The sequence below is a fragment of the Artemia franciscana genome, chromosome 4 (genome assembly GCF_032884065.1).
Source record: "Artemia franciscana chromosome 4, ASM3288406v1, whole genome shotgun sequence".
NCBI lineage: Eukaryota > Metazoa > Arthropoda > Branchiopoda > Anostraca > Artemiidae > Artemia > Artemia franciscana.
Window position 1 is genome coordinate 20,362,979 of NC_088866.1, and position 27,961 is coordinate 20,390,939.

The 27,961-nt window shown below is 34.9% G+C and overlaps 1 protein-coding gene across 2 annotated transcripts in view; it reads right to left on the bottom strand.

Annotated features, from left to right (window-relative positions):
* The window catches only part of LOC136026123 (tyrosine--tRNA ligase, mitochondrial-like), a 49,517-nt gene that overhangs the window by 19,342 nt on the left and 2,214 nt on the right, over nt 1–27,961 (bottom strand). For both annotated transcript variants that reach the window (XM_065702413.1, XM_065702412.1), the window contains exons 2-8: nt 27,276–27,387; nt 23,468–23,612; nt 20,513–20,688; nt 15,922–16,081; nt 12,538–12,673; nt 7,374–7,582; nt 6,738–6,804 (exon numbers count right to left, since the gene is read on the bottom strand). In XM_065702413.1, coding sequence (XP_065558485.1) covers nt 6,738–6,804; nt 7,374–7,582; nt 12,538–12,673; nt 15,922–16,081; nt 20,513–20,688; nt 23,468–23,612; nt 27,276–27,387 — 1,005 coding nt within the window. The remainder of the gene's footprint in view (nt 1–6,737; nt 6,805–7,373; nt 7,583–12,537; nt 12,674–15,921; nt 16,082–20,512; nt 20,689–23,467; nt 23,613–27,275; nt 27,388–27,961) is intronic.

Consider the following 27,961-nt stretch of genomic DNA (forward strand, 5'->3'; position numbering starts at 1 on the left):
GAGTCGTGAATCAGCTCACTCTGCGCAGATTACTGGTTAGTTTGTTGATATACTATATTTTTTTATTCTTTTATGATTTTACCAGATCTCTTCATTTATTGTAGGGTGTTGGCTTGTGAGATGTTTCAAACAGGCTAAATTGGATACTTAGGTCTACTTTTGCAGTATTAGCAGAGTTTTTAACTAGTTTTCTTATTCATTTAAATTGTCAAAGGTGTTTTTCTATAGGGTGTCGGCTTGTGAGATGCTTCAAACAGGCTAAATTGGCTACTTAGGTCTACTTTTGCAGTATTAGCAGAGTTTTTAACTAGTTTTCTTATTCATTTAAATTGTCCAAGGTGTTTTCTATAGGGTGTTGGCTTGTGAGATGTTTCAAACAGGCTAAATTGGATACTTAGGTCTACTTTTGCAGTATTAGCAGAGTTTTTAACTAGTTTTCTTATTCATTTAAATTGTCAAAGGTGTTTTTCTATAGGGTGTCGGCTTGTGAGATGCTTCAAACAGGCTAAATTGGCTACTTAGGTCTACTTTTGCAGTATTAGCAGAGTTTTTAACTAGTTTTCTTATTCATTTAAATTGTCAAAGGTGTTTTCTATAGGGTGTTGGCTTGTGAGATGTTTCAAACAGGCTAAATTGGACACTTGGGTCTACTTTTGCAGTATTAGCAGTCTCTAATAAGTTTTCTTCTTCATTTAAATTCTCAAAGGTGTTTTCTATAGGGTGTTGGCTTGTGAGATGTTTCAAACAGGCTAAATTGGCTACTTAGGTCTACTTTTGCAGTATCAGCAGAATTTCTAATAAGTTTTCTTATTCATTTAAATTATCAAAGGTGTTTTTTTATAAGGTGTTGGCGTGTGAGATGTTTCAGACAGGCTAAATTGGCTACTTAGGTCTACTTTTGTAGTACCAGCAGAATTTCTAATTCTGCACATACACTTCAAGTAAGAAAAATACTTATCTCTATAGTCAGAATTGCATCCTGAATCCAAAGTTATTGTGCTTTTGCATCAGAAAGGAAATTAATATTCACCATATACAGACCTAGCCTATACCAATTCAGGGTATATATTTGCACGTTAGTGAGTATATGTGTATGTATGTGTATGTGTATGTATATGTATGTGTATGTGTGTATGTATATATATGTGTATGTGTATGTATATATATATATATATATGTATATATGTAAGCCCTATAGATAGGTAGAGTAGCTCCATAGGAGGCTTAGGCCAAGTAGGACCTTGTCCCAGTGGGGCCCATAATAGAAACTGGGAAACCCTCCCCTGGGGGTCATAATTTCAGGTGGAGGAGGAAGAAGGCCCCTCAAATGTACACTCAGCAGGGCCAACTGCCGTGTTCACGCGTCAGATGAGTTACAAACCTTCTCCCAGTAATGGGTTAAATTGCATGGTGAAGCAGAACACCATCGTGGGAGGATCCTCTATAGGAGGACAACTGCGGCAGGGCGTAAGATCCAGATTTATGGACAACGGCCTCTGTAAAGGGCTGCCTCGACCCTTTCGGGGTACCTGCAAGACTGGGAAACTTGCGGTCAATTTTTCCCACTTGAGGAGTGGCGCCCCTCGAGGAAATTATAGCCTAGTAAACAACACAGCACTCGTACGGGATTCTGATTATTGGATAATTTTCTGGGCTTGGTTTGTTTTGATGGGCGTTTTCGGGCTGAAAAACCTCTTCCTAGCTAATTTATCTACTATGGGCTGCCTCCCCGTAGTAGCATAATATTTGTAGGCATGAATATATAATGAGTCGGAGGTAATAGGCTTGGGACTGTCTGTGCAGGATTTCGACTCTTGTTGATAGAAGAGCATCGCCAAGTGCTGAAAACCATGTTGTGACCAAGATGGGCCCAGGATTGCACAAAGCCTCCAACTTACTGGAGGTCCCAGGGACTTCTTGCTGTCCGGTTCTAAGCCGGCTTAAGCGCTTCGGTGTAGACTTGAGAAGATATGTTGGTCCCCATCCTGCACTGGTATCCGGGATCACTGCTTTTCTTGAGGCCAAAATAATTTCAAAGATTTAAAGAACATGAAAATTGGAACTTGGAATGTTACGACGTTAAAAAATGACTATCGCATCGACATTTTGACCGACGAATTCAGACGGTTTGAACTGGATTTATTAGGAGTTTCAGAAACTCATATCCCAGGGGTAGGAAGCATGAAATTAGGTGACATAGAATTTGTTTACTCAGGAAGGAAGGATGGGGTACATAGACAGGGAGTAGGGCTCATGATGAATAAGGAAGCTGCTAAGTCTTGTTTAGGCTGGGAAGGTATTAATAATAGAATACTAATTGCTCATTTTATGACTAAAAAGTTTAGGGTATCAGTTATAGTAGTATATGCCCCCATTGAACCAACTGATGGAGATACTAGTGACTCAGATGAATTTTACTTACAGTTACAGGAGCAAATAGACAGGGTACCAGGTAGAAATATGGTGTTTTTGCTAGGAGATTTTAATGCCCAGGTTGGTAGAAATAGGGATAGATGGTATCCTAGCCTAGGTAATTTTGGTGTAGGAAAAGAAAACAGTAATGGCTATAGGCTTTTGCAATTTTGTAGGTATAACAACCTAGTTATAACCAATACGGTGTTTGGTCACAAAATGGCCCATAAGTTGACATGGTATTCACGTGATGGTAAGACAGCAAACCTTATTGATTATGTTATTGTAAATAGAAGACTAGCAGGATCAATACAAGATACTAGGGTGTATAGGAGTGCCGTTATTGATGTTAAAAGTAAAGATCACCATCTAGTAGTGTCTAAGGTTAATTTAAAGCTGAAATTTCGGAAGAGTAACTCCCTCCCGGAAAGTTATGATGTTGGTAGACTTCAGGATGAAAATTTGAGAAAAAAATTCCAGGAACAGTTGAGTACTAAACTTGAGGGTTTAAAATTTGACAATGTGGAAGATGGATGGAATAATTTCAGAAAAACAATTTGTGAAGTTGCTGATGGTGTCCTAGGGAAGAGTGCTAAGACAGCAACTAGGAATATTAGTGAAAAAGCTTTAGGTTTAATAGAGAGTAGAAGGGGTTTGTATAAGAATTATCTGAGCGATAGGTCGTATGAAAACAAAAGGAATGTAAAGAAAGTGGAGAAAGCATTAAAATATGAACTAAGGAGATGTGAAATGGAGGCGATGGATAAAATTGCTGAGGATCTGGAAGATGCGGCTAGACGGCATAATAGTAAAATATTATACTGGCATGTTAATAAATTGAAAGGGAGTAGCCGATCCGGACTAGTCCCAGTTAAAGATAGAAATGGGGTCACAATTAGTGATAAGGAAAAAGTTAAAGAAAGATGGGTGGAACATTTTGAGAATGTGCTAAACCGAGATACAGTTGCAGGAAAAGATATAGATGAAAATGAAAAAGTTTGTGATACCTTGGATGTGAAGGAAGATTTGTTTAGTGTGGAAGAATTAGCGACAGTACTAGAAGGATTAAAAAATAATAAGGCCCCAGGTGCTGATAGTATGATTAATGAGTTCCTTAAATATGGTGGCTCCGAGGTTAGGAATAAGCTACTGAAGATTATGAACATGATCTTTGAAAAAGGGGAAGTACCCAATGATTTTAGGAAAACCTTAATTAAACCACTGTATAAGAAAGGTGACAAGAGTGAATGTCGGAATTATCGAGGCATTAGTCTGGTCTCTGTAGGTAGCAAATTACTGAGTAATATGATACTTTTTAGACTGAGACATGCTGTAGACAAAGTTTTAAGGGAAGAACAATGCGGTTTTAGAAAAGGTAGAGGATGTGTCGACCATGTTTTCACTCTTAGGTTAATAATTGAGAAGTCCCTTCGTTGTCAAACACCTTTGGTCCTTAGTTTTATCGATTATGAGCAAGCTTTCGATTCTGTTGATAGAACAGCGTTAACAAAGGTCTTATCGTTATATGGTATACCAGAAAAATACATTAAAGTGATTTGCGCTATGTACGAGAATAATACTGCTGCGGTTAAGGTAGGAAATGAGGTTAGCAACTGGTTTTGTATTAAATCAGGAGTTAAGCAGGGTTGTGTTCTATCCCCCTTTATATGGATCATTTTGATGGACTTCGTCTTAAGGAGCACAGGAAAGGCAATTGGAGACCATGGAATCAAATGGGGAGGAAGAACGCTCCTGGACTTAGATTATGCTGATAATTTAAGCATATTAGATGAAAGTGTGAGCAAAATGAATGAATTTTTAGAGGTTTTACGAGTTCAGGGTGCTAAAATAGGCTTGAAAATTAACGTTAAGAAGACTAAGTCACTAAGGTTAGGAATAAGTGAAGATGAACAGGTGACCTTAGGTAACGAAAAGATTGATCAGGTTGGGAGCTTCAGTTACCTTGGTAGTATTATTAGTAAAGATGGTGGGAGCAGTGAAGATGTTAAAAGTAGAATAGCTAAAGCTCAGGGTGTTTTTTCACAGTTAAAAAAAGTTTGGAAGAATAGAAAGATAAGCCTACAAACCAAGATTAGAATATTGGAAGCTACAGCGATGACAGTGGTCAAATATGGCTCTGAAGCATGGACACTCCGAAAAGCAGATGAAAATTTACTGGATGTTTTCCAGAGAAATTGCCTACGGATTGTTCTGGGTACCCGGCTGACTGACCGTATTTCAAACAGTAGGTTGTACGAAAAGTGTGGTTCAATCCCGCTTTCTGGGGCTATAATGAAAGAAAGGTTGAGATGGCTAGGCCACGTTCTACGGATGAAGGATGACAGATTACCGAAGATTGTCCTTTTTGGCCAACCGTCTGGGGCTACACGGAAAGCAGGTCGTCCTTGTCTGGGTTGGGAGGATGTCATAAATAAGGATTTAAAGGAAATGGGAACTTCCTGGGAGGGTGTAAAGAGGGAGGCTTTAAATATATTAGGTTGGAGGAGGAGCGTGCGTAGCTGTGTTGGCCTCAGGCGGCTTGGTGCTGCAGTGAGTTATTAGTAGTAGTAGTACTGCGTAGGTGATTTTGAACTAAATAATTCTATTCCACATGAGCAGACAAAATTCATACAAATGTATGAATTTAATTATACAATCGAAGAAACTTTCAAATTTGATAGAAAGCCCTCCTTCCTTCGTACATGCCTCTCTGAATGCCACCCCTCTGAAAAAAAGCCGCCTCGCTGATTTCAGATAGTTCACTGATGTTCACAAAACTCGACTCAAGGCTCAATTTGAATATGATTTCGCTTTTAAGGTACCAAGTACATAAAAATAAAAACATTTTTGCCCCCCTGGACCAATCTTAAGCCTATCCATACCTGAAAATGGCGTTTTCTAATATTTTTCTTTTCATTGTTCCAACTTTATGAAGTTTCTAAAGCAATGCATCATTTTCGTCAATGTTGCCACGATGATCAATGAAAATAAATAAACAAAACTGATTAGTTGATTTGCCAACACTTTTAGTTCATCAAAATTCCTACATTAACAACCTGATGGTTCCCAAATCTAAGTACATCTTGAAAGGAAAGCGGCAGCTTTGTAAGTTCTTTGATGCGACATTTTTTTAGCTAATCTTTCGCTGATTTCTCACCCACAGCCAAAGCTGCATAACTTCATATGTCTTTTTCATAGAAAATTTAATTTCGGTTTTTCTGATGTATAGTTGTGTGGGTTTCCGCTAACCAATTCAAACTATCGGATTTCATAATCAATTCACAATTTTCCCACGATTTTCTCGGTGATTTTGGGAAAAAAAGGGTAAGCTTAGGTCAATACAATATCTTGCACAAAATAGTTCCTTACGTTTATTGATCTGTTATTTAAGGTTTTCTTAGAGAAATTTTTAACTAAGACAACCTTATTTTGATGTCTATAAATGTTGAGTAAATGTTGAAAATTAAGATTTGGATATGGTTGACCTAAAGCAAGACAAACTGAGCACATATTTCAAAAAGAGCGTTTTGATTTCCCGAAGCTAATATTTAGTAGATTTAGAAATCCCACGCAAAATTACAATAAAAACGTCCAAAATCAAAACGAGATCAGTATAAATTTAAAATATAGTGAGCTTGTTACAAGATATTGAAATCCTAGTCATGCAGGGATCCTCGATCTAATGCTCCCAAAGCAGAAGATTTGATTAATATGTCAAAATCTCATTTTGAAATGTATATGTCAATACTGACTTTTTCCCAACTATTGTCTACTATTACTATACCTCCATATAATTCGTGAAATTCATCATACAGATCGGAAAACTGCTAATCTAAGTTTCCAGATATTTTAATTTCAAAAATCACGTTTTAAATCTATACCCTGAATGGTAAACCATAGATATTACCCTTAAAAGATGAACAAAGGCAGACTCACAAAACTGCGCAAGGGGTCACGCCAGAGGCCATGGGTAGCTTTATTTTGTCCCCAAGTGTGGCTCAGGTACTGGCGAATTACAGAACAGAGGTTTGGCCGGGCTTGTTCAGGGGTTACCACAACCCATTGTCGCCAGTATATGGACGTGGTCCTAATCTGGTAGTTAGCAGGAACTTAAAAAAGGGTAGGTTTGCACTAATAATTTTTTTTTTCTCCAGTAGCGCCAGTTCTCAGTCGATGCAAGAAGCTACCCATACTTTTTGATACATATATTGTAACTGCAGTCGTGCGCAACTTAGCTTTTATCATCAAGTGTGGGCGGCGTCATAGTCGCAAAAGTAGCCCTTTGGGTTATGAAACACAATGAAATACGTAAACTTTCAAGTTACCTCCATGGACTAGTTTAGTTACATGTTCAGCCAACTTCCGTTGAGCAGTTCGAGATTCAGGCTTGTCCTAAAACAAAAAACAAAAATTAAGTCAGCCTTTCCATTGTAACGCGCAGTTGGGTCGAAGTAAAACTCGAATCTCTTCAAAATCTAGCTTTATTGCAACGACCAAGGGACTAACATAACAGCAAAATCTTCCACGATGGTGGATTTATGGTAAGGATAACCATGATAAAATTTGCTTCTGAAAATGTATTTTGATTCGGTAAAAAAAAATCCACATGAAATTCTTGGATATCCAGTAGTTTAAGGGCAGTGACGTCAAAAGGAGTGAACGAAGTGAAATTTGACCACTGTCAGAACCAAATTTAGCAGTCAAAGCATTAAAGTAACGAATCAATGAATGAATTCTATATATAACCCACCATAAAACAAAAGAGGAATATTTGGGGTGAACGACAAAAACAAACAAACAAAAAAACTTCATATGAACATTAAAACTCCATATGAACACTCTCATTAACAATGAGAGCTACTTAGCCATTCATGGCTATTAAGTTGGCTACCATTTGGTCATTATCAAAACTGAATTTGGCAGTCAAATGTCAAAGTATCGATGCAGCAGCAAGAACTTACTTTTTGTTTCGCCATTATTTCATCAATGTGTTCAAGTGGAAGGAATGTAAAGTACTTGAGTAGTTTTTCAACATCACCATCTTTGGTTCGAATAAAGAACTGATAGAATTCAAAAGATGAAGTTTTGTTTTCTGATAGCCAGATGGCATTACCAGCAGATTTTCCAAGCTTGTCTCCAGACTCAGTTGTCACAAGTGGAAGAGTTAATCCTAAAATAAAGATCGATTAATAGGGAGGTTTAAATGGTCTGGTCCACACATGCAAAGTACGCCTTTTTTGAGATCATGCTATGTCTTGTCAGAACCTTTTATGTCAGCTTTCCTTTATGTAACACAACACTATTGGAGAATTTCTCTCCTTGATTAAAAATATCAACCTTTTTAAATTTCTAAATTGCTTCCTAGAGCCTCCAAAGTACTATGGGCGGTTTTCATTGGTTACTTCTTAGACTCCCTACCGTTTTAGCCTTCACTTTTTAATTATGTTTTAGATTTGGCCTTCTTACATTCAAAATTATGATTAAAGCAGTTTTGTAAAAGTGTCGGTTTCTTTGCCTCACTTGACTTATGTCTCTTGGCAGGTGGTGCTCGGCATAGAGAGTGACGACTACTTTGGTCCATGATGAGTGTTTATGTTTCGCTCAGTCTTATGTTTCCTATCTTTAGAAACTCGTACAGGCGGTGGAACCATCATTTCTTCGGTCGGCCACGGGGCCGATTTCATCCAGCTTCCAGAAGATTGGAACCGTAGAACGTTCTTGCAGATAGATGAGGAGATATTCTCAGTAGGTTTCCAAACCAAAATAAGCTGTGTTCGGGCCGAAAGCTGAGACTGCTTAGAGCCCAGCTTCTCATTGCTGACAAAGTCAAGCCATCGCAGACCTTCTATCCTTCTCAGACTCTTCGACTGAAATGCGTAAATGACCTTGACGAATGCAAGGGATGCTTGCGGCGCCTCATTTCCGTAAAGCATTACAGAGCCGAAGAGTGTTAAAATCCGCAATTTCGAAGTGCGACTGATATTCGTTTTTTGGCACAGGTGACGATTTAGTTTGACCATGGCAGAAGACGCCTTGGGTATTGTTGTTGCAATTGGAAGGTGAAGCGAGCCAGCTAAAGAAATCACGGAGGCCAGATATGTGAAACTGGAACTATATCAATACTAGTAGTGATGTGTAGGCTAACTGAGGAATTGGCAGCAGGAAAACAAGGGTCTATCGCCGTAATTTTTCTTTTGTTCGAGTTTATTCGCAGTCCTACTTTTGCAGCCTCATTTTGTAGGATTCAAAGCGCTTCCAGCAACTGATCCATGAGACCACCAATATGGCTAAATTATCGACAAAATCAGCCTTGAGACGGCTCGATCTCGAACCATCAACCATATTCGAGATCTGAAGTTTCTTTGCCGAAATGTAATCAATGACGATTTTGAAAAGTTATAGGGTTACTGCAATCCTTGGAGCACTCCTGTCATGATTCAGAAAAACGGGATGCGCCAGGTATTTAAATGAACACAGGTCTCTGTAACATGGTGCAGAGCCTTGAAAAGCCTGCAGTGTTTCTCAGGGAGGCTAGTCAACTGTAAAATCCATCATAGAGCTTGTCGATCAACCAAGTCGAACGCAGCACGGAAGTCAAGGAAGGTGATGAATCTGTAGCCTTTTCTACTATTTGTCGAAGCGAGAAAATCTACTCGATAATTGAGCGGTCTGACATAAAACCAGCTTGCTCCTATCGCCTGATTTTACAAATGATATTTCGACATCGATCCAGCAAGGCAATTGAGAAATCTTTTCCGGTGACCGTCAGCAGAACTTTCCTATGGTAGTTAGAACAGTCATTTCTAGACCCTTTCCTCTTTCATAGGGGATGGTGACACTCTTCTTCCAATCTTCGAGAATTAGCTCAGTATGCCAAATAATTTTTCAATTATCAACAAAGATGCAAAAAAAAGGCATTTTCTGAATAAAAAAAAACCTCAGGCAAGGTTTTTTCGACTTTAAACTGAAAATAAATTTTTTTTTTCTGTTTATCTATAGAGGAGGATTTTTCAATTTAAAAAAAGATACACATATTAAAGAACCAGGGGGCGAATTGACCCCTGCTCCCCCTCCCCCCTATAAAAACTGTAGGTACTGGACCCATTAGATCTTGTTCTGTAAATAGCCGTGGATCATTGAGATGCAATAAAAAGAAGGGCGGGGGCAAACTGGATGAAATTTTTCTTTAGTAAATAAAATCCAAAAATACTGAGAAACATCCTTTATGATTAGTAATGCGGAATGGAACATCTGTGGTAAAAAAAAATTATTTATAAATAGGGCAAAAAAAAGCCAGTTCGACTTTAGATGTTTCATTTTTTTTTGTCGTTTATATATTACTGGTAAGTTCCTTAGATTGCTCGAATCAATTTAAATCAATTCAAGGTGAAATGTAAAGTTGTCAAAATGTATACTTAGGCATAGAAGGTATTTTGCAACGCCACCGGACCTTTCAGGGAATTAGATATAACCTAAAATCATCTTCATTACTTAATTGCTCCAATAAATTACTTTAATTTATTAGGGATTAATTGCCTCTAAAATCATCTGAATTTAGATATGACCTTGAATTGCCAACAAAATAAGATAAGTAAAATTAATGACAAAAGAGTTATTAAATCAAATCTAGGATTATTGAAAAACAGCCTTTACGCTAAGTAAGGTAGAGCAGAGTATGTCTGGTAGAAAAAATTCTGGAAAGTATGGTGATAGCTCCCACTAAAATATTTAGAGCATAAAGTTAAATGTTTCAGTTGTTCCCTTTCCGCGGTAAATTCACTTATGAGTACACGAAGAAGACATAAATATATACTAAAATTTGTTTTAGAGATCAATTACCCGTTCGAATATACATAGTTTTATCAATATATGTAAAAAAAAATTATCTTCATGTGGTATTTTATTGTGTTTATTTTACAATAATCTATGTTGCGCTATTTATATTTATGCTAGAGCGATTATATGTGAGACAATAAGCTACATGGAATACGTGGTCTCATCCTCATCTTGAGGTCTAGAGTAGATCAGATTAGACTTCGTGAGTTGACAGGAAAAAGCGAAGAAAACCAGCAACAGGAAAAGTTACAGAAGAGCAGAAAACATAAAACTCATCTCAAGTTGGCTTTACATGATAAATGTAATTTGGTATGAAGCGGAAGTTTTTTAAATATTTGGATATTTCATACTTTTGAAAGCAATATAAAATTTTGCCGAATTAACCTAAGACGTTAAATTGTTTAAAAAATTAAAGAATAAAAAAAAAATATCCGATTCGAATTTACCAAAAGAGAAGGCAACAACAGACAATTTAAAAAATCAAATGAAAAAATGATATTTTACAACTGGACAAGAAAAAACGTTATTTGACATTTATTTTAAAAGATTTTGAAGTTTTAAAACTTTTAGGAACAATTTCGTATTTTCACCAATTAACAGATTACAGCAGATTCCAATCCATCACAAGAGCAGATATAAACATAGAGAAAAAAAATTACCAGTAGAAATGACAAACTGTACCATAGGACAAGGAAAAAACGTTATTTGACAATAATTTTAAAAGATTTTCAAAACTTTTTGAAAAATTTTAGGAACAGTTTCGTAGTTTCGCCAATTAACAGATAACAGCAGATTCCAATTCATCACAATGGCTGATAAAACATAGGTAAACAAAAAAATTAACAACAAAAATGACAAACTTTACAATTGGAGGTAAATGTTTACTTTCGTTCCAAGTGCTCTAAAGTGCGTATTACTGCATATAGCAAGATTCTGATGATTGCATATGGTTTTTGTCATTATTGTAGAAGCGCATCCATTTTTTAGCTTTCTAAAATCCCCCTCCAACGAGACTAAAAGTGCGTAAAGTGGGCTTGCTTACAGGTAACATTACCTATAGAACGAAGCGTGTTAGTCCATGAGCCCCGCGGGCAGCGGGGCGAGGTCTGTATTCTATATTTATTTAACAAAGAGTGATAAAACTAAAAAAAAACACCTCAAACGAGGTTTCTTAAATAAATATAGAATACAGACCTCGCCCCGCTGCCCGCAGGGCTCATGGACTAATACGCTTCGCTCTATAGGTAATGTTACCTGTAATAAAGCCCACTTTACACATTTTTAGTTTGCCCCATGGAGGAGGAGGGTCAACCAGAAATGGATGCGCTTCTCTATTAATGACAAAGAAATAATATGCGATCATCAGAATCTTGCTATATGCAGTAATACGAACTTTAGAGCACTTGGAACGAAAGTAAGCATTTACCCAATTAGACAAGGAAAAAACGTCATTTGACAATAATTTTAGAAAGATTTTGAAAACTTTCTTGAAAAAGTTTCAAAATTTTTAGGAACAATTTCGTATTTTCGCCAATGAACAGATAACAGCAAATTCCAATTCATAACAAGAACAGATATAAACATAGGCAAAAAAATTAACAACAGAAATGACAAACTTTATAATTGGACAAGGAGAAAACAATATTTGGTAATAATTTTAAAAGATTTTGAAATTTTTTTTGAAAAAGTTTTAAAACTTTTAGGAACAATTTCTTATTTTCCCCAATTAACAGATAAGAGCAAATTCCAATTTATTACAAGGGTAGATATAAACATAGACAAAAAAAAATAAAAAAAATAACAACAGAAAAGACAAACTTTACAATTGGACAAGGAAAAACCGTTATTTGACAATAATTTTAAAAGATTTTGAAGACTTTGAAAACTTGTAGGAACAATTTCGTATTTTTGCCAATTAACAGATAACAGCAGATTCCAATTCATCACAAGAGCAGATATAAACATAGACAAAAAAAAAATTAACAACAGAAAGAACAGACTTTATAATTGGACAAGTAAAAACCGTTATTTGACAATAATTTTAAAAGATTTTGAAAACTTTTTCTGTAAAAGTTTTAAAACTTTTAGGAACGATTTCAAATTTTTGCTAAATTAACAGAAGTCGTTAAATTGTTCCGCAAAAATGAAAACAAGATATAAGCAGGTTCCAATTCCTCAAAAGAGCAGATGTCAACATTGACAAATTAACAAGTTAACGACAGAAATTACAGATTTTACAATTAGCCAAGAAAAAAATTATTTGTAGAATTGTTCGAAGACAAAACTTACCAAAAACTTCAACTCCAGACTTTCTCTTTATCAAGTCATGCCCTGATACTATATTTCCCATTTGGTCACTTCCACCAATCTGAAAGCGACAGCCATGTTTATTATAGAGATGATACCAATCGTAAGCTTGAAGAACCTATAAAATCAATTAGAAATAACGAGCTTGCTAATACTAACTCACTAACTAAGCGTGACAGAGAAGACACACGACATGGAGGTGGAGTAGGTATCTATTGCCGTGAAGAATTGTCATGCATACAACTTAATAACCCTTCAGATTCCGGTCATGAAACAATCTGGCTATGGTGCAGACCGAGAGGGTTACCAAGAACTTACTCGAGTATCATTCTAGCAGCAGTATACTATCCCGAAGGTAATCGCAACAGACGTGAATTAGTGACGTTTCGGCAGCATCAAGTTGACAACTTTCAGAAACAATTCAGTAATCCAGCTTTCATCATAGCTGGAGACTTTAACTTAACCGACAAAACTAGTGGGTTTCACGCGTGTTGGATCTAAAACAAGTGGTCGATGTTCCCACTTATGAAAGTGGAAGTATACTAGACCTCATACTAACGAATCTTGAGGTGTTTTATGAACCACCAGTTTCCCTCAGACCACTCGCTAAGTCCGACCACAACGTTCTCTGGTGGAAACCAAAAAGCAGAAATAATATACCGAAACCAAAAAAGGTTAAAATAGTTTATAGACCCCTCAGTGAAAGCTTCATCCAAACATTTGGCAGGTGGATCGCTAACTTTGACTTTGATCCAATTTGTGTTATAACAAATATTGATGAAAAGGTCGAGACGTTATAATCGATTCTGCAGAAAATGTACCATGAATTTTTTCCAGTTAAAGAACGCACGATATGTGAGACGGATAATCCGTGGTTATATACTAATATAAAGAAAATGATCAAAGAACGATGTAAACTCCATGCTGCAAGAGACATACTGAATGCAAACAAAATAAGAAACAAAGTCGTCTCAGCCCTCCGAGTTTCCAGAAAAAGATATGTACGGGGAAAAATAGCACCACTCCTCAAGTCAGATTCTCATAAGTGGCATGACGCAGTAAAACGGCTTAGTGGGAAAAAGAAAGGAAACAAAATACGAATCAATAACCCAGACGGTAGTCTGATAAAAGCCTCGGAAGTTAACGAATTCTTTACTCAGATTTGCACTACCCACCCAACCGTAAGTGATGAACAAATGTGTGACATCATTAACAGCAATAATTAATAGTCCTGGGACCAACTGAGACCAATATCGATAACTCCTAACTTAGCAAAAGTACCTGAGGGTTTTATCTACCGTTCTTTGTTAGAACAAATTGATCCTGCGATCGATCCGTACCAATATGGTTGCATACGAGGCAGTAGCACTTCAATATATCTAGTGCGAATGTATTACGAAATCGTCCAGTGGTTGGACACTTCTAATAGTACTGTCGACTTATTTCTGGCGGACTACCGAAAAGCATTCGACCTTATCAAACACATGACTGCATTAACTAATCTGAACGAAATGGGAGCTAAAACAAATACTACTATTATTAAGAGAATTTTTACAAGGGACACGGCAATCAGTTTACCCTTCGTTTGCAGAAGATACCTGCTTTGAGTGGTCAGAATTAACCTGTGGATGCCCCCAAGGAACGAAATTAGCTGCTCTTTTATTTCTTGCCGTTATCAACCCTATCCTTGCAGAATTTGAAGAGCGTTTCAAGTTTGTTGATGACTTACCTGCACTTCTCAAATATATAGTCGAAAATGCAGTAACAAAGCAGCAGTCTTACCCGACTTTCTTCACAGACTTCTTCAACCAGTGTAAGTCGGACAGTCTACAAGTGAATGAACGGAAATCAAAAGTTTTACAATTTAATCCACTCAAGCGAGATATCACTATCCCAGATACTCTGTTTCCAATTGTTTCCTCTGCAACAATCCTAGGCGTAACATTTATAAGTGACTGATCGTTTCAGCTGCATGTAGACAATATTGTGCACAAGGGTCACTATTCAATCCAGAATTTAACAAGTATGCGCAGGTTAGGCTTCTCTGATCGTCAGCTCCTGCTGGCGTATACAACCTACATCAGGCCTTTCCTCGAGTATTGCTGTCCCGTTTGGGGTCCCCAAACTCAGAACATAGCTTACATGGCAGATGAACTAGAACATGTCCAAAAACCCGCTACTAGAATAATACTTGGACCCAGTTTCAGCAGCTACGAAAGTGCCCTTGAACTCTTGAATTTGCCCACCTTATTCGACCGAAGACATGAGCTAATAATGAAATTCGGGAAATCACGATTAACAAACGAGAAGCACCGATCCATAATTCCACCATCCGCATCAATCAGCAGACATACTAGGCATTACAACAAACTAGAACGAGTCAAGTGCCGTACGAACAGATTCGCAAACTCCTTTGTACCATATTTCGTAAGAGCATTTAACAAGTGTTAATTGTAATTTTGTGATTGTAAAAGTAGCGTAATTTAGCGTTCATTTTTGAGTGCTACGATGGCTATTTAAATAAACGAATACGAATTATGCAGAAACTTGCATGTATAGCCATTAAGTACCCCTAAGAGGTCTACAGATGGTAGTCAGTAAATCCTCATCGGAAGTCCGGTAAGTGTCTTCGGTCTTAAAGATAAAATATATAATTATTCAACCTAGATAGTATACACAGCCTGTTGATATCTACAGTAAACCGCAGCACACCAGGGAAGAATAGAAAGTTATTCTCCAAGTTTTCCTAGTCCCTTATGGAGTAAAGGGAGTAAAATAAATGAAACTCCGGATATCTAGAACCAGAACGACACTCTTCAAGAAACACGGCACCCGATCTCCGATAGCTCCTATAATTCTCTCCCCTAGATAGTTCAAGTTTGTATGCATCTCTAGCGATATATTAAACGTTATGCTAAGTGTGTTCGTCATATCGAAATATAGTAATTTATTCATTCTAATTAATGAACAAGAAAGCTATTGAAGAAGGTTATTGTGACAATGTGAAATCAAGTTGGCCTATAATGTCAGCATAGGTGTAACTAAGGTGGCTGCTTGGGGGATTGAATTCTTTTCAAAATAATAGCATCAAATATTATTAATTTCAAAGTGTTTAAAACAATTTTTTCCTCTTATCTTTTAAATTGAAACCTGTCGCTCTTATAAACGGCTGTATAATAATAGCATAAAACAATATGAGATAGATCTAACTAAAATATATAGTAATAAAGATAAAACTAAAGACTGAATTCAAATAAATAAAATAAAGAAGAAAGAATTAAGTTTTAAAGAGAGAGATATAAAGACAGCCGAAAGAGATTTTAAAGACAGAGAAAGATATATAAAGAAGATATAAAGATATTCAACCTGGTAGCTAAATTCAGTATAGCTGATTCCTTGATCTGAGTTAAGTCGTGACTGAACCGAATGCCGTCCAAGCATAGTGCCAACTCGAAAATATCTTCCAACGTCACTCAGAAAGTCGATTATGCTTTGCGAGGTATACCAGTCTTCGTTGTTCACTATCCTAGAATTGTCAGTATGACAATTTCATTTGTCACATAAACTCCATATATATGTCATATAAATAAAATTACCACATGTGCTTATATGACACATGTACTTATGTGATATAAGTACACAAGTAGCCCATACCACATAGAATGCCATATAAGTCCTTTGTCATAAAGGCTTACATATGTCATATGTGAATGTATGTGAGAATCCTCTTAGATTTTCCGTCCCAATAGAATGGGAAACTTCTAAGAGTTGGGTCTTCAGCAATTTAGCATGGGGGAAAAGTGGGATTCAAAACTACTACCACCACTTACAGCGCATCGTCTGACTTGAACAAAAATTAGACAACTGAAAAAAAAAAGGATGAACAATGTTTCCGGCACCATTACAAGATGAAAGCTGTAATTCTAAATCCAAAAAAAGTAATAGTTGATCAGAATGTTTTTTGCTGTCATGAAATATTTTTCGAAATCCAAACTGCACAAGCTAGGCTGAGATTAGCTTTGCAAAATCTTGGCTGATTAAGTAACATTGTGGATTTTAAGCTGATGGGCTAACATGACAGAATTTCTGCCTTTCTAGCTTCCTCTACATTTTAGAGTACTTGCAAAGGTAAGTTTGCAGCAGTTTAAGGTAGGCTAAAAAGGAATAAAATCGTCATTACGCTTCCAATCAGACTTGTCAGCCAGAACTCAAATGGTATTTAAATAATATTAAGCCAACATTTGTGTAATACCACAAGAAATATGATAGGTTGAGATCTCGCTTCGCAAGCTAGTTTACCCATCAGCCCGAGAAAAAAATGCCTTCAAGTGGGCAAGTTTTCGATTCACTTCTTTCTACATACCAGATCTTACTAATTTGTTTCTCCAGCCCAAAAAGTAGTGTTTAAAGTAATTTAAAGCATCCCTTTCACGTTCTAGTCGAAGGTATAGGTGATCACTTTCAGATAGACATTCGTTTTTTAAGTTCTTTTGGGAATCAATCAATAGGCAATAGGCATTTGTTTGGAGAGAAGTTCAAGGAAAATTGAAACTGAAGAGGATTTTACTATGAACTAGACAATAATGTGAGAATTTGGACAATAATTTGGGCAGAAATTTGCGTACAATCTCAAAAAATTTGTCGGGCCAGGGTATTTCGCTTCGAAAGCCAGATTTCCCGTCACTTCAAGTATTGTCTTTTCTGGCAGCGTGTAAGCTTCAAAATCAGTGTATAAAATATATAGATAGCTTCGAACCCATGTGCTGGTCAAAGGTATTGAAAATCGGCTTCAAATAGGTATTCGTCCAACAGTTTCTTTTTGATAAATTTGTTTGAAAGACGTCAGAGAACTTCGCTGTTATATACCAAATAGAAGTCATATGGCAACTTTGCATGGTCGTTTTTGCTAAACATAATTTACCGTCTTTTATCAAAAGTTACATTGACTGTGGCTTGAGATTTAAATAAGAAATTTACAGAAATTAAATCATAAATGTTAATTTTACACAGTATTTAAAAGGTAGCAAAAAATAGGTGCATTTTTGGTAATTTTTTAGTTGTTCAAGGAATTTATTAAAGAGAGAAAACCAGCTAGCAAAAACTTGTATTAAAAATAAAACTCGTGGCAGAAAGAAAGTTAAAAGTTATGTACAGTGTCCTTAAATACTAAGAATATTACATGGAATTAGCAAATTTTTAAATTTCAAACTAAATTAGTACAACAAAATTGGCCAGAAATTTAAAAGGATCAAACTCAAAGAAGAGAAATCTCAATTTGGTCTTGCATAGATAGGCCAATTCTTAGGTAAGATTCAAAAGAAATGTCTTCTAAAATATGAATGGCAATCTTTAGAATTTGTAATCTGGTAAATTTTATAAGTAATCAATGTAAGTAATTCACATTTCTTTTTATTATAAAGCGAAAATAAAATGTCAGTGAAATTTTGAGAATTTGATATTTTTGACATTTTGAATATGTGGAAGTTAAAACTGGTTAGGAAAATAAAACTAAAAAAAAATACTCCTAGAGTAAATAGTGTTCCCAGTTTAAAATATCTTTTTGAAACACAGGGGACAATGAGAAAGAAATCTGATTTTCGAACTCAGAAAAAAGCTTAAAATAAGGAATTTATAAATGGTTAGGCAGATAAAACCAGAAAAAATTACTCCTAGGGTTAGTAGTGTTCCCAGTTTTAAGTATCTTTTTGAAAAACCAAGAACAGTGATAAAGAAATCTGATTTTCAAACTGGTTGCGTTAAAGCTTATAAAATCGGAAAATAACAGGTACAAAAATATGGCACTATACAGCTTAAGAAGGTACATCTTTCCTTCGAAGGCTTAGTTGTCTTTGAGGAACGTCAAACAGTTAGTCTTTTAATTTTTACAGACGAAAAGTATTGTAAAACTTAATGAATTAGTTTTGCTTATTTATTTTCACGGTTCAATGTGACAACACTGACAAAAATTTAAACTCCTCTAAAAACTTTATATCTTTGAAACAGCTAAAAGAATATGTGAAAGAAATTGCAATTTTCAGATACTGACAGACCTAAAATGGGCCCAGGGTGCAAAAATTGTGTCATTTTGACGTCCTTGCTACTTAAAGAAGATTTTCACAGAAATTGAATTTATACCCAAATTCACATAAGTTAAAACAAATAAAAAATTAAATAAAAATTAATAAATCAGATAAAAAATATATTAATTAAATTAAATATAATTTCTTTAAATTATTAATTTTTATAAATATTAATAATTTTATATAGTGTTACATATATTATACACCTTATATGTTAAGTGGGCATCAAGTCAAGGTTAATATTACCCCTTTCATTGCCGTTGTTACCGTCTACCACTTATGCTACACCTCTCATGCATGTCACTCCACAATAACTGTGAACTAGGGTCAACCTTGTTGAAAGGTCTCCCCGGGGAAGACACGCTGTTTGATATAATATTATTATATATATTAAATTAATAAAAAATACAAAAAATTAATACATATAAATTAATTTTAACTTAAGATAATTGAACCAAACCAGAATCGTTTCATCTAAGATCCATGAATCAAATCCATCATGCAGAACGTTAGCTAGATACAGAGGAGGATAAATTAAATTAATTTGAAAATTAATTCTTATAGGACGAGGATCGTCCTATAAGAATAAGACAAGAACAGAATAAACATAATTTATTTAAACTTGAATTGTGTTTAATGTCTTATTTAACTTGAATTTATTTGTTCTTGAATTTGTGCATAATGGAAAGAAACGCAATATTAAACAGCATAATTCATCAGTAATATAAGCTCATGGCTGATGCAGACCATAACATTTTATGTTGTTAGTCAAATCTACAAAATAAATATTGTGAGTCAAACCCTCATTCAAAGATCATTTTTAAACGAAACCAAGACAATGGCTTTGAGAAAAAATAAGACGAAAGTCAAAAGTAATTTTCAAGGTTCAACAAAAAGAGAAAAACTGAAAAAGGAAAAAACAATAAATGTTTTAGAAAGAATACATTTTTCCCCTTCTCCTATATTTTTCTAAACTGACACTTCTACCGTTGATATCTTTCCAAAAATGCACTGGAATGAAGGCATTCCCTTACTTGATTGTCCAGCATTTAGGAAAAGCAGCCAATTACCAAAAACAACCCATCTTGACAATTTAACATTTTAGACACTGTATTTACTAGTTACATTAGGCATTACAATTTACAATCAACATTTTAGGTTAGTATTAAAATTTAACATCGACATTTTAGGTTAACATTACAATTTAGCATCAACATTTTAGGTTAACATTACAAAGGCATTGCAATTTAACATCGACATTTTAGGTTAACATTTTAGGTTAACATTTCAGAATGCAAGGTGTCTTGAAAGTCACAGCCTAACTAGATTTTTCAAGTTGAGCCTTTTGGTGAGAATTAATAGAGGCAGACCCAAAACATGATGTCAGGGGGGGACGATATTAATATAAACAACTAGCCAAAACTTGTTTTGTGAACTTTTCACGGTCTCTTTTCAGACGATTCGCATAGCGGTTAGGGCCTTTAATTGCTTAAATGACATAATTTTCATAATTTCTTCTTCAGTGGGATTTTACATTCTACCATAATTCCCATGATTCAAGGTTATTTTGCAAAATCCAATTATGTTCTTGCCTTCAATCATTTAATTGTTTATTCAGGGCAGAGCAGCTCGATTCGATTAAAATGGCCAACAAATGGCCGTAGCCCGAGAACAGCCAAGTTAGGGCAAGCTTGTGATTAACAAGCATAAAAATCAAACTAAGGACACATAAAACATCCACACAACTGAATAATAAAGCTTTTCATATGCAATGTTTTCTATATTTTATATTATATTTTCTTTTTTAGATGATTTTTACAATCACTTTCCAGTTATTTATCCTTCATTTAATCTAAATACGTCAGTCTCACACTTACTTCAATTCTGGAAGTTTTTTTTCTTTGGGCCAATACAGTTCCTGATGATTTCTGAATATATTCTTTATGTTATTTCTAATCCCTTCAATATTTCTAAGAACAGCATCTTTTTCTAAAGCAGGCCTTTCAGTAGACTTCCCACTTGGATCGCCAACTAATGCAGTTGCACCACCAACCTTCAAATTAAATAAAACAGAAGTACACGCAATATAATACAGAGGTTCGTATTAATATAGATATTATATAAAAGTTTTAACTAGCGCAGTAGTGCCACCTAAGTTCAATTTAAAAGTTTCTCGGAAACAATATATAATAACGTTGGACGTTTATTCGAAATTTTGGGATCATGCCACATTTTTAACAGCTGGGTTTCACTCTTGGTTTCGTAAAAGTGATCTTATTTAATTCTTTTTTTGCTATTTTGTTTCTTGGCAAGCCTCTTTTTTATTTTCCATCAAAAAAATTTATAAGCTCTTATTAAATATCATTAGCATGACATTTAAATAACATGTTGGTTTCTAAAAAGCCTCTCATTACAGAAGCTTCTAAACTTTGTAATGTAGCGTTAGCAGTGGCATGTTAGTGGCACTTTAAAGAAACGCGAGTTTTCATAGAATCCTCAACGGCCCCGATCCTGAATTTAGAAAAACTTCTATAACAAGGTTTTAAAAAAAGATTGTCTATAAAATAACATTTCCCTGGTTTGTAAATAGCAACTTTTATTTAGTTTCAATTGAAAAAGTAATTTATAAGGACAAAAACATTCTTTGGGAATCTTGAAAAAAAAAACTGACACACATATTGACAGCAAATCAAAAACTACACTATAGAAATCCCCATTGTCGAAAACCCTTCACTAAACTTTTACAGTTCCCCATTGTGAAAAATAACGAAAATCACAGATGTGCATATCTTCCATTTTTTTTTCGCCAAGGATGGTTGAACTGAGGCAATAGCCTAAGAATGTTAGGAGAGGGCTCGTTTCAGAAAATGAAATTCTTTAGTACAATTTTTCAGTAGCAAAAGGAATTGCGCAAAAACAAGGAGCCATTTGTGCTGCAAAACATTAATTTTTTGAAAAAAAAAGGGGTCAAAACACTTACGTATTCAAAATCTGAGATAATCAATCGATTTTTTACGGTCAAAATCCTTAGTAGTACGAGTAGCATAAAACTGCAACATAGAATGGACAACACGCATAGTGTCTGCCCTTTATTTCCTTTTTCCCTGGAATGATCATGTTGATCCAGTGACCGCAGAATACTGGGAAACGATTCATTTGAACAGAAATTAAAAACTCTAGCCCCTTTTTTAAGCCACAGAAGAGGTAGCAGCATAAGGAAGTGCCATTTTCAGTAACTATGATTTCGAACAAATAGAACCAAAATATTAGAGACCGAAAATTCTGATTTAGCCAATGGATCAAAATCTCTTTAAGACCTGTAAATAAAATGTTCTTTACCCAAAATTAGTACCCCCTCCAAAAAAAGGTTTTTTTTAACGGTTTTTTTTTAATAAATCTTTTTTACACGTCTTTATTTGTAGGCTAATAATTTTAAAAGCGACTGAGTTTCCATAAGCTAACAAAAAATTGCAAGCCTATATTGGTAGTGAGTTTCTCTAACAAATCAATTCATTGTTGAAAAATGTGAAATTCAAAAACTAATAATACAGCTATGCAAGATTACTAGGAATAGGTGGTATTTCTGAGCTAATAATTCTTTTGCAGATTTCTTACAATTATATTCGAAGACATGTCAGCTTAGTTGGCTCGGCCGAATTTTCTTCTGTTTGTATTTTCGCTTGCCTTTTCTGAGGCTGTTTTTGGGAAAAATTAATTTGCCAAGAATTTTTACTTGATGAAAAGATCTTCCTGTTTGCAGATCTTATTCAAAAGCACTTGAACAGGTCTAATGCTAGCTACCAATTTCCAGCTAGCCGGTGAAAGTGTGCAACATATATCTATAAAACAAGTTCAAATAAACTAATTTGTGACATTTCCCCATTTTAGTAGAATTAAGCAAATCTATTGCTTTATTGAAAACACAAAACCCAACCAAAAAATAGGATATTGTTATAGGAGGAACTACGTCTACAAGTCGCCTGCAGAAAATGGAAGACTCATAATCTTTCAATTATCTTTTAGAAACAATTATGCCAATATCTTTAAGTAAATAATTTGAATTACCATAAAAAAAATAAAAAAGGGGGTTTATTTTCACAGGTGCGAAGTGATCAAGCAGCATACAAAAATTATTTATGATTAACCTGATTTAGGAACAGTTAACCTGATGAAAATCGTTAACCCGATTTATAAAACAACTTATTAAGGTCGCAAGCCGTAATTTAGAATAAATAATAATGAAAATTTTAAACCGTGGTAACACACATGGATTCATGCAAAATCGAGAATATAAATTTCATAACCATTGCTTAAGCTGCAGAAATCTAGTTATTTCCGCCTATAATAAGAAAAATGAAAGTTATGATGTGAATTTCTGAAGTTCGGCTATTCCTCCTAACACTAACTGAATATTTTTGTTTCAAATTTAAGTACAAGATAGTAGCTTAGTGTTAATTGCACCAAATTAGGAGAATTCAAATCAACCATCGTTATATATTTTATTTTTCCACTGTAAAAAAAAAAAAAAATCCTAAAGTGCTTTGTGTTTCTACTGTACAAGAATGTGGCATCTTTTGTGTTTTCAGTCAAGCGCTCCTCTGAAAATACAGGGAAATAGCACAAGTCAGTTTATTTGAGATTATGTCATAAATATTAGTTGCACAGGAAGTAAGGCAATGCGGTTTTTTCTTTTTAGATTTCAACCTCATTCTCTACTTTCACTTTTTTTAGATTATATAATTTAAAACAGGGCATTGCATAATGTAATAAAAATCTAATCATGTTGATTTGTAAAAGTACATTTCCCTTCTATTATGTAATTAGAAGCTTACCAAAGCAATGGGTGTATGACCTGCTCGGGAACATCTAATAAGAGTGATAAGTACTAGCAAGTTGCCAATGTGTAATGATTCAGCTGTAGGGTCGAATCCAGTGTATATTGCCTGCCGAACAGCAAGTAATTTATGAAGTTCCACACTGAAAGTAAAATCATAAGGGCACTAAACATGTGCGATTTTTAAAAGGAAAAGAAGGATACTTGCCCCGGGCGCAGAAGTTTTAAAGGCGCAATGTTCCAAATAAATAATCTAATGATTATAATCATTTTGCTATTTCATTCTTATTAAACTAAAGCAGAGGACGCAGTTAATAAGGCACTTGTACAGGTCGTGTAAAAGCCTTCCAGTATAGTAATTGATACAGGAAATGTAAGCATGCCATTGCATTATACAGTTTGACTTGGCTTAAGGTCAATCTCCGAGGTTTGAAGCCAATGCTATTTTCCTATAGCAGTGAAATGTGTATTAACAACAGACACGAGCAGATTATTTGATGAAAAAATTACTGTGGGTTCATTGAAAGCTTTCCCATGAATAGGCCGAACAAATTTGCATTTTTTTTTTCTTTAGAGCTTCATAAAAAATTAATTAGTGGGGACACCTCTAATTTTTAAAAGTAGTAATAAAATTACTTTTAGAAGACGTAGAGAATTGTAAAGTAGCCTCTCGATTTGCCACAAGATTTCAAAATGTTTGGCCGTGAATTTTTTTTTTATTATCATCAGTTTCCTTTAAAATTTGCCATTTAAGATATTCTTCCTTTACTATTTAAAAGGGTTGTACTAATCATACAGCCTTGATTTTTGTGTCGTTTTGTAGATATTATACCGATGAATGATCCCAAAAATTCTCAAGTTTGTAGTTATGAGAGATGATTTTTAGCAATAATTCTTAGTATTCAAGATTTCCTCCTTTCTCATTGGCTTAAGCACTCCTTGAAGGGTTTGCCAGAATATCATTAAGAATGTTGACATCTCCTTAGCATTACGACCAGATTTAAAAGGAAGTTGAAAACATGTATAATTGGCAACAACACCTTGAGGCAATATCATTTTTAACACTTCATACGAATTGGAATTTGTTAGGTTACAAAGCTGTTACAAAGCAGATAACATTATTGGCCTTTAAAAGTAAAGAAACACCGATTGTAGGCCTATAAAATGTATGAACATTATTTTTAAAAAGAACATTATTCTTAAAAACACATCATTTTAAACATTATTCACCTTCAAAAGTGAAGAAACACCGATTGTAGACCTATAAAATGTATGAACGTTATTTTTAAAATGAACAATATTCTTAAAAACACATTATTTTAAACATTATTGACCTTTAAAAGTAAACAAACACCGATTGTGCGCCTATAAAATGTATGAACGTTATTTTTAAAAAGAACAATATTCTTAAAGACACATTATTTTAAACATTATTGGCCTTTAAAAGTAAAGAAACATTGATTGTAGGCCTATAAAATGTATGAACATTATTTTAAAAAAGAACATTATTCTTAAAAAGAAGATTATTGTTAAAAACACATTATTTTAAACATTACTGGCCTTTAAAAGTAAAGAAACATCGATTCTTTCGAGGCCTATAAAATGTATGAATATTATTTTTAAAAAAAACGTTATTCTTTAAAACACATTATTTTAAACATTATTGGCTCTTAAAAGTAAAGAAACGCTGATTGTAGGCCTATAAAATATATGAACATTATTTTTTTTAATCTAAAGTTAAGATATTCGTCCATCTCAGTTCCGCGGGACCTCATTTTATTACTAATAGTGCCGTAAATTAGAATATTTTGGTTTTCCCCATCATCTCATACAGTTGATGATTTATAGGCTCGTTCACAAATGACTGATTACCCCGGTTTGGAACGTCAATCACGTATCTACGATATTTACCCCGGTTTGGAACCAAGGTAATCATATACTTTGCTTTACGGAGTAATGCAAATACTATTAAATTAATGTCACTTAAAGTGATATGTTCGTGAAGGTACATAATAAACATTGGGCACCCTTGCCTTGGGGTCATAAATACAGGTAAGGGGGGAAGGAAACCCCTTAGGGGTATTTAATAAATTTTTGAAACTACTAATATTTATATACTATTCGTCAAAAACAAGAGCTAAGAGCTCATATCGCACTTGTGACAAGGCCAAGAGGAGCCAAGAGCCAAGAGCTCATATGATATGAGCTGTAGCAAAATTCTGAGAATCAATACATTGCTTTAAAAGGAAAATCAGAGGCTTAATGCCGGTCGGGATTTAAAATAAGAGCTCTGAGTCACAAGGTCCTTCTAAATATCAAAATTCATTAAGATCCGATCGCCCACTTGTAAGCGAAAAATACCTCAATTTTTCTAATTTTTCCTCTCCCTTCAGCCCATTCGTAATATATCTCGATTTTCACGTTTTCCAAGAATTCCAGTTTCCCTCTCCAGCTCCCTTCAATGTCACCGGATCTGGTCGGAATTTAAAATGAGAGTTCTAAAGCACAAGATCCTTCTAGATATCAGATTTCATTAATATCTGAACACCCGTTCGCAAGTTATAAATACCTCATTTTTTCTAATTTTACCGAATTACCCCCCCCCCCAACTCCACCAAAGAGAGCGGATCAGAGCCAGTTATGTCAGTCACCTATCTTGGATTTGTGCTTATTCTTTCCACCAAGTTTCATCCTGATCTCTCCGCTTTAAGCGTTTTCCAATATTTCTGGTACCCCCCCCCCCCCTAATGACACTGGATCTGGTAGGGATTTAATATGAGAGATCTGGGTTTCGAGGCCCTTCTAAATATGGAATTTCATTAAGGTATGATCACTCTTTCATAAGTTAAAATACCTAATTTTGTCTATTTTTTTGGAATTAACCCTCCCCCCAACTCCCCCAAGGAGAGCAGATCCGTTCCAGCTGTCAATCCTGTTTCTAGGACTTATACTTATTTTGACTTAAGCCCCATCTATCATTTAAGGTTGTCTTGGGTCCTTTTTCTTTGTGGACTTTTAACATGCTGCACAGTTTTCTGCTAAATGAAGAAGGCCCAAGAGGCCGTGAGGAACAAAGTTATCCTTCAATATCTTAGGGAGACAACCATAAGGATGAGAAATGTAAATTTGGCCTTCAAAGATGATTTTTGGTAGACAATAGTGACTCATCTGCAAGCTTAACCTACACATCAAAGTTGCTAGAGCTGAATCTTGATGGAGATTGTTGGTCTATTTTATTTTTTTTTTGGGGGGGGCTTGATTTTGGGGGGAAATTAGCAGGGACCATTCAATGTAACTGGTTTTTTTTGCCTTCCCTTAAAGGAAGGCCTGATCAGAAGATCAAGATCAATGAGCCCTTGATCACATTTTTTTTTTCTCTGTAAGACTTATTCTGTGTTATGAATTTCCCTTTCACTAACAGCAATTATGAACTAATTTAGTTGTATCAATTCATGAAAATTTGAGGGGGCAAAATGTATTTTTCAAAATCTAGAGGGGGCAAATTTGTCATTTTTCAATTTTCCATGAAAATACCAATAAGAAGTTTTTTTTTTAAATCTATGGTGAGGAAAGGGACAAAAGAATCTTGTGGAAGGGCAAATGCTCCCAATCCCCTCCCCCCTAATTGCCATCCATTGTTGTACATAAATAAGAACAAGGTTATTAGTAAATTTGAAAGTGAATAAACAAACTTCAAAAATAAGAGAAACCTTTAAGAAATTCACCCCTCAATGACACAGATATGGTACACTGTTAAGTTATTTCTAAGAGTCAAAACATGAGACATGATTAAAACCTGGGCTTACTTGTTAATGCTTGGGAAAACATCCTGCCATATTCCTCTTTCTGACAATTTTAAAATTGATTTTGCACTACTTGCCAATCTTCTATTTGTGAGGAAGTAACAATTTTGAAAGTCTGAAAAAAAAACACAATCGTTCAAAATGCTGAATATAAGACATTGTGAATATAGCATTAATAAAATATGGCATTTATATTGTACTTGAAGTTCATAAATTGACATTCCTTTCATCTTTGTCTGGAAATATCTCAATATTATCAAAAGAAGTTCTGGTGTCAACCCAGAAAGGATTGTAGAGGAAGGATGAAGTTTTTTCTTCTTCCAAGAACCAAGTTAAACAAAAACATAAATTGTTTCCTAGGATGGCCAGGAGTAAAACTATAATACCTTAATAGGGCTGACTGTAATCAATATCAACTTTAAAATGTTTTGAAACGGAAGAACAAGACAAAACCAAAAGGTTCAAGCTAAATTAACTTAAAAAAAAACAATTACAAAAATTAAATAGTAATTACAAAACTGCAAACAAATTATAAATAAATATCTAAAAACTTATCGAAATGTGTTTTTATGCATTTTTAATGACTTTTTCAAGTTGGAAAAATATTCCAGGGAAGGGGGTTCAAACCCTGCAACCCCTTCCCTAGATACAATATTGATTGTTAGACAATTCTTCTGATGTGAAATAGT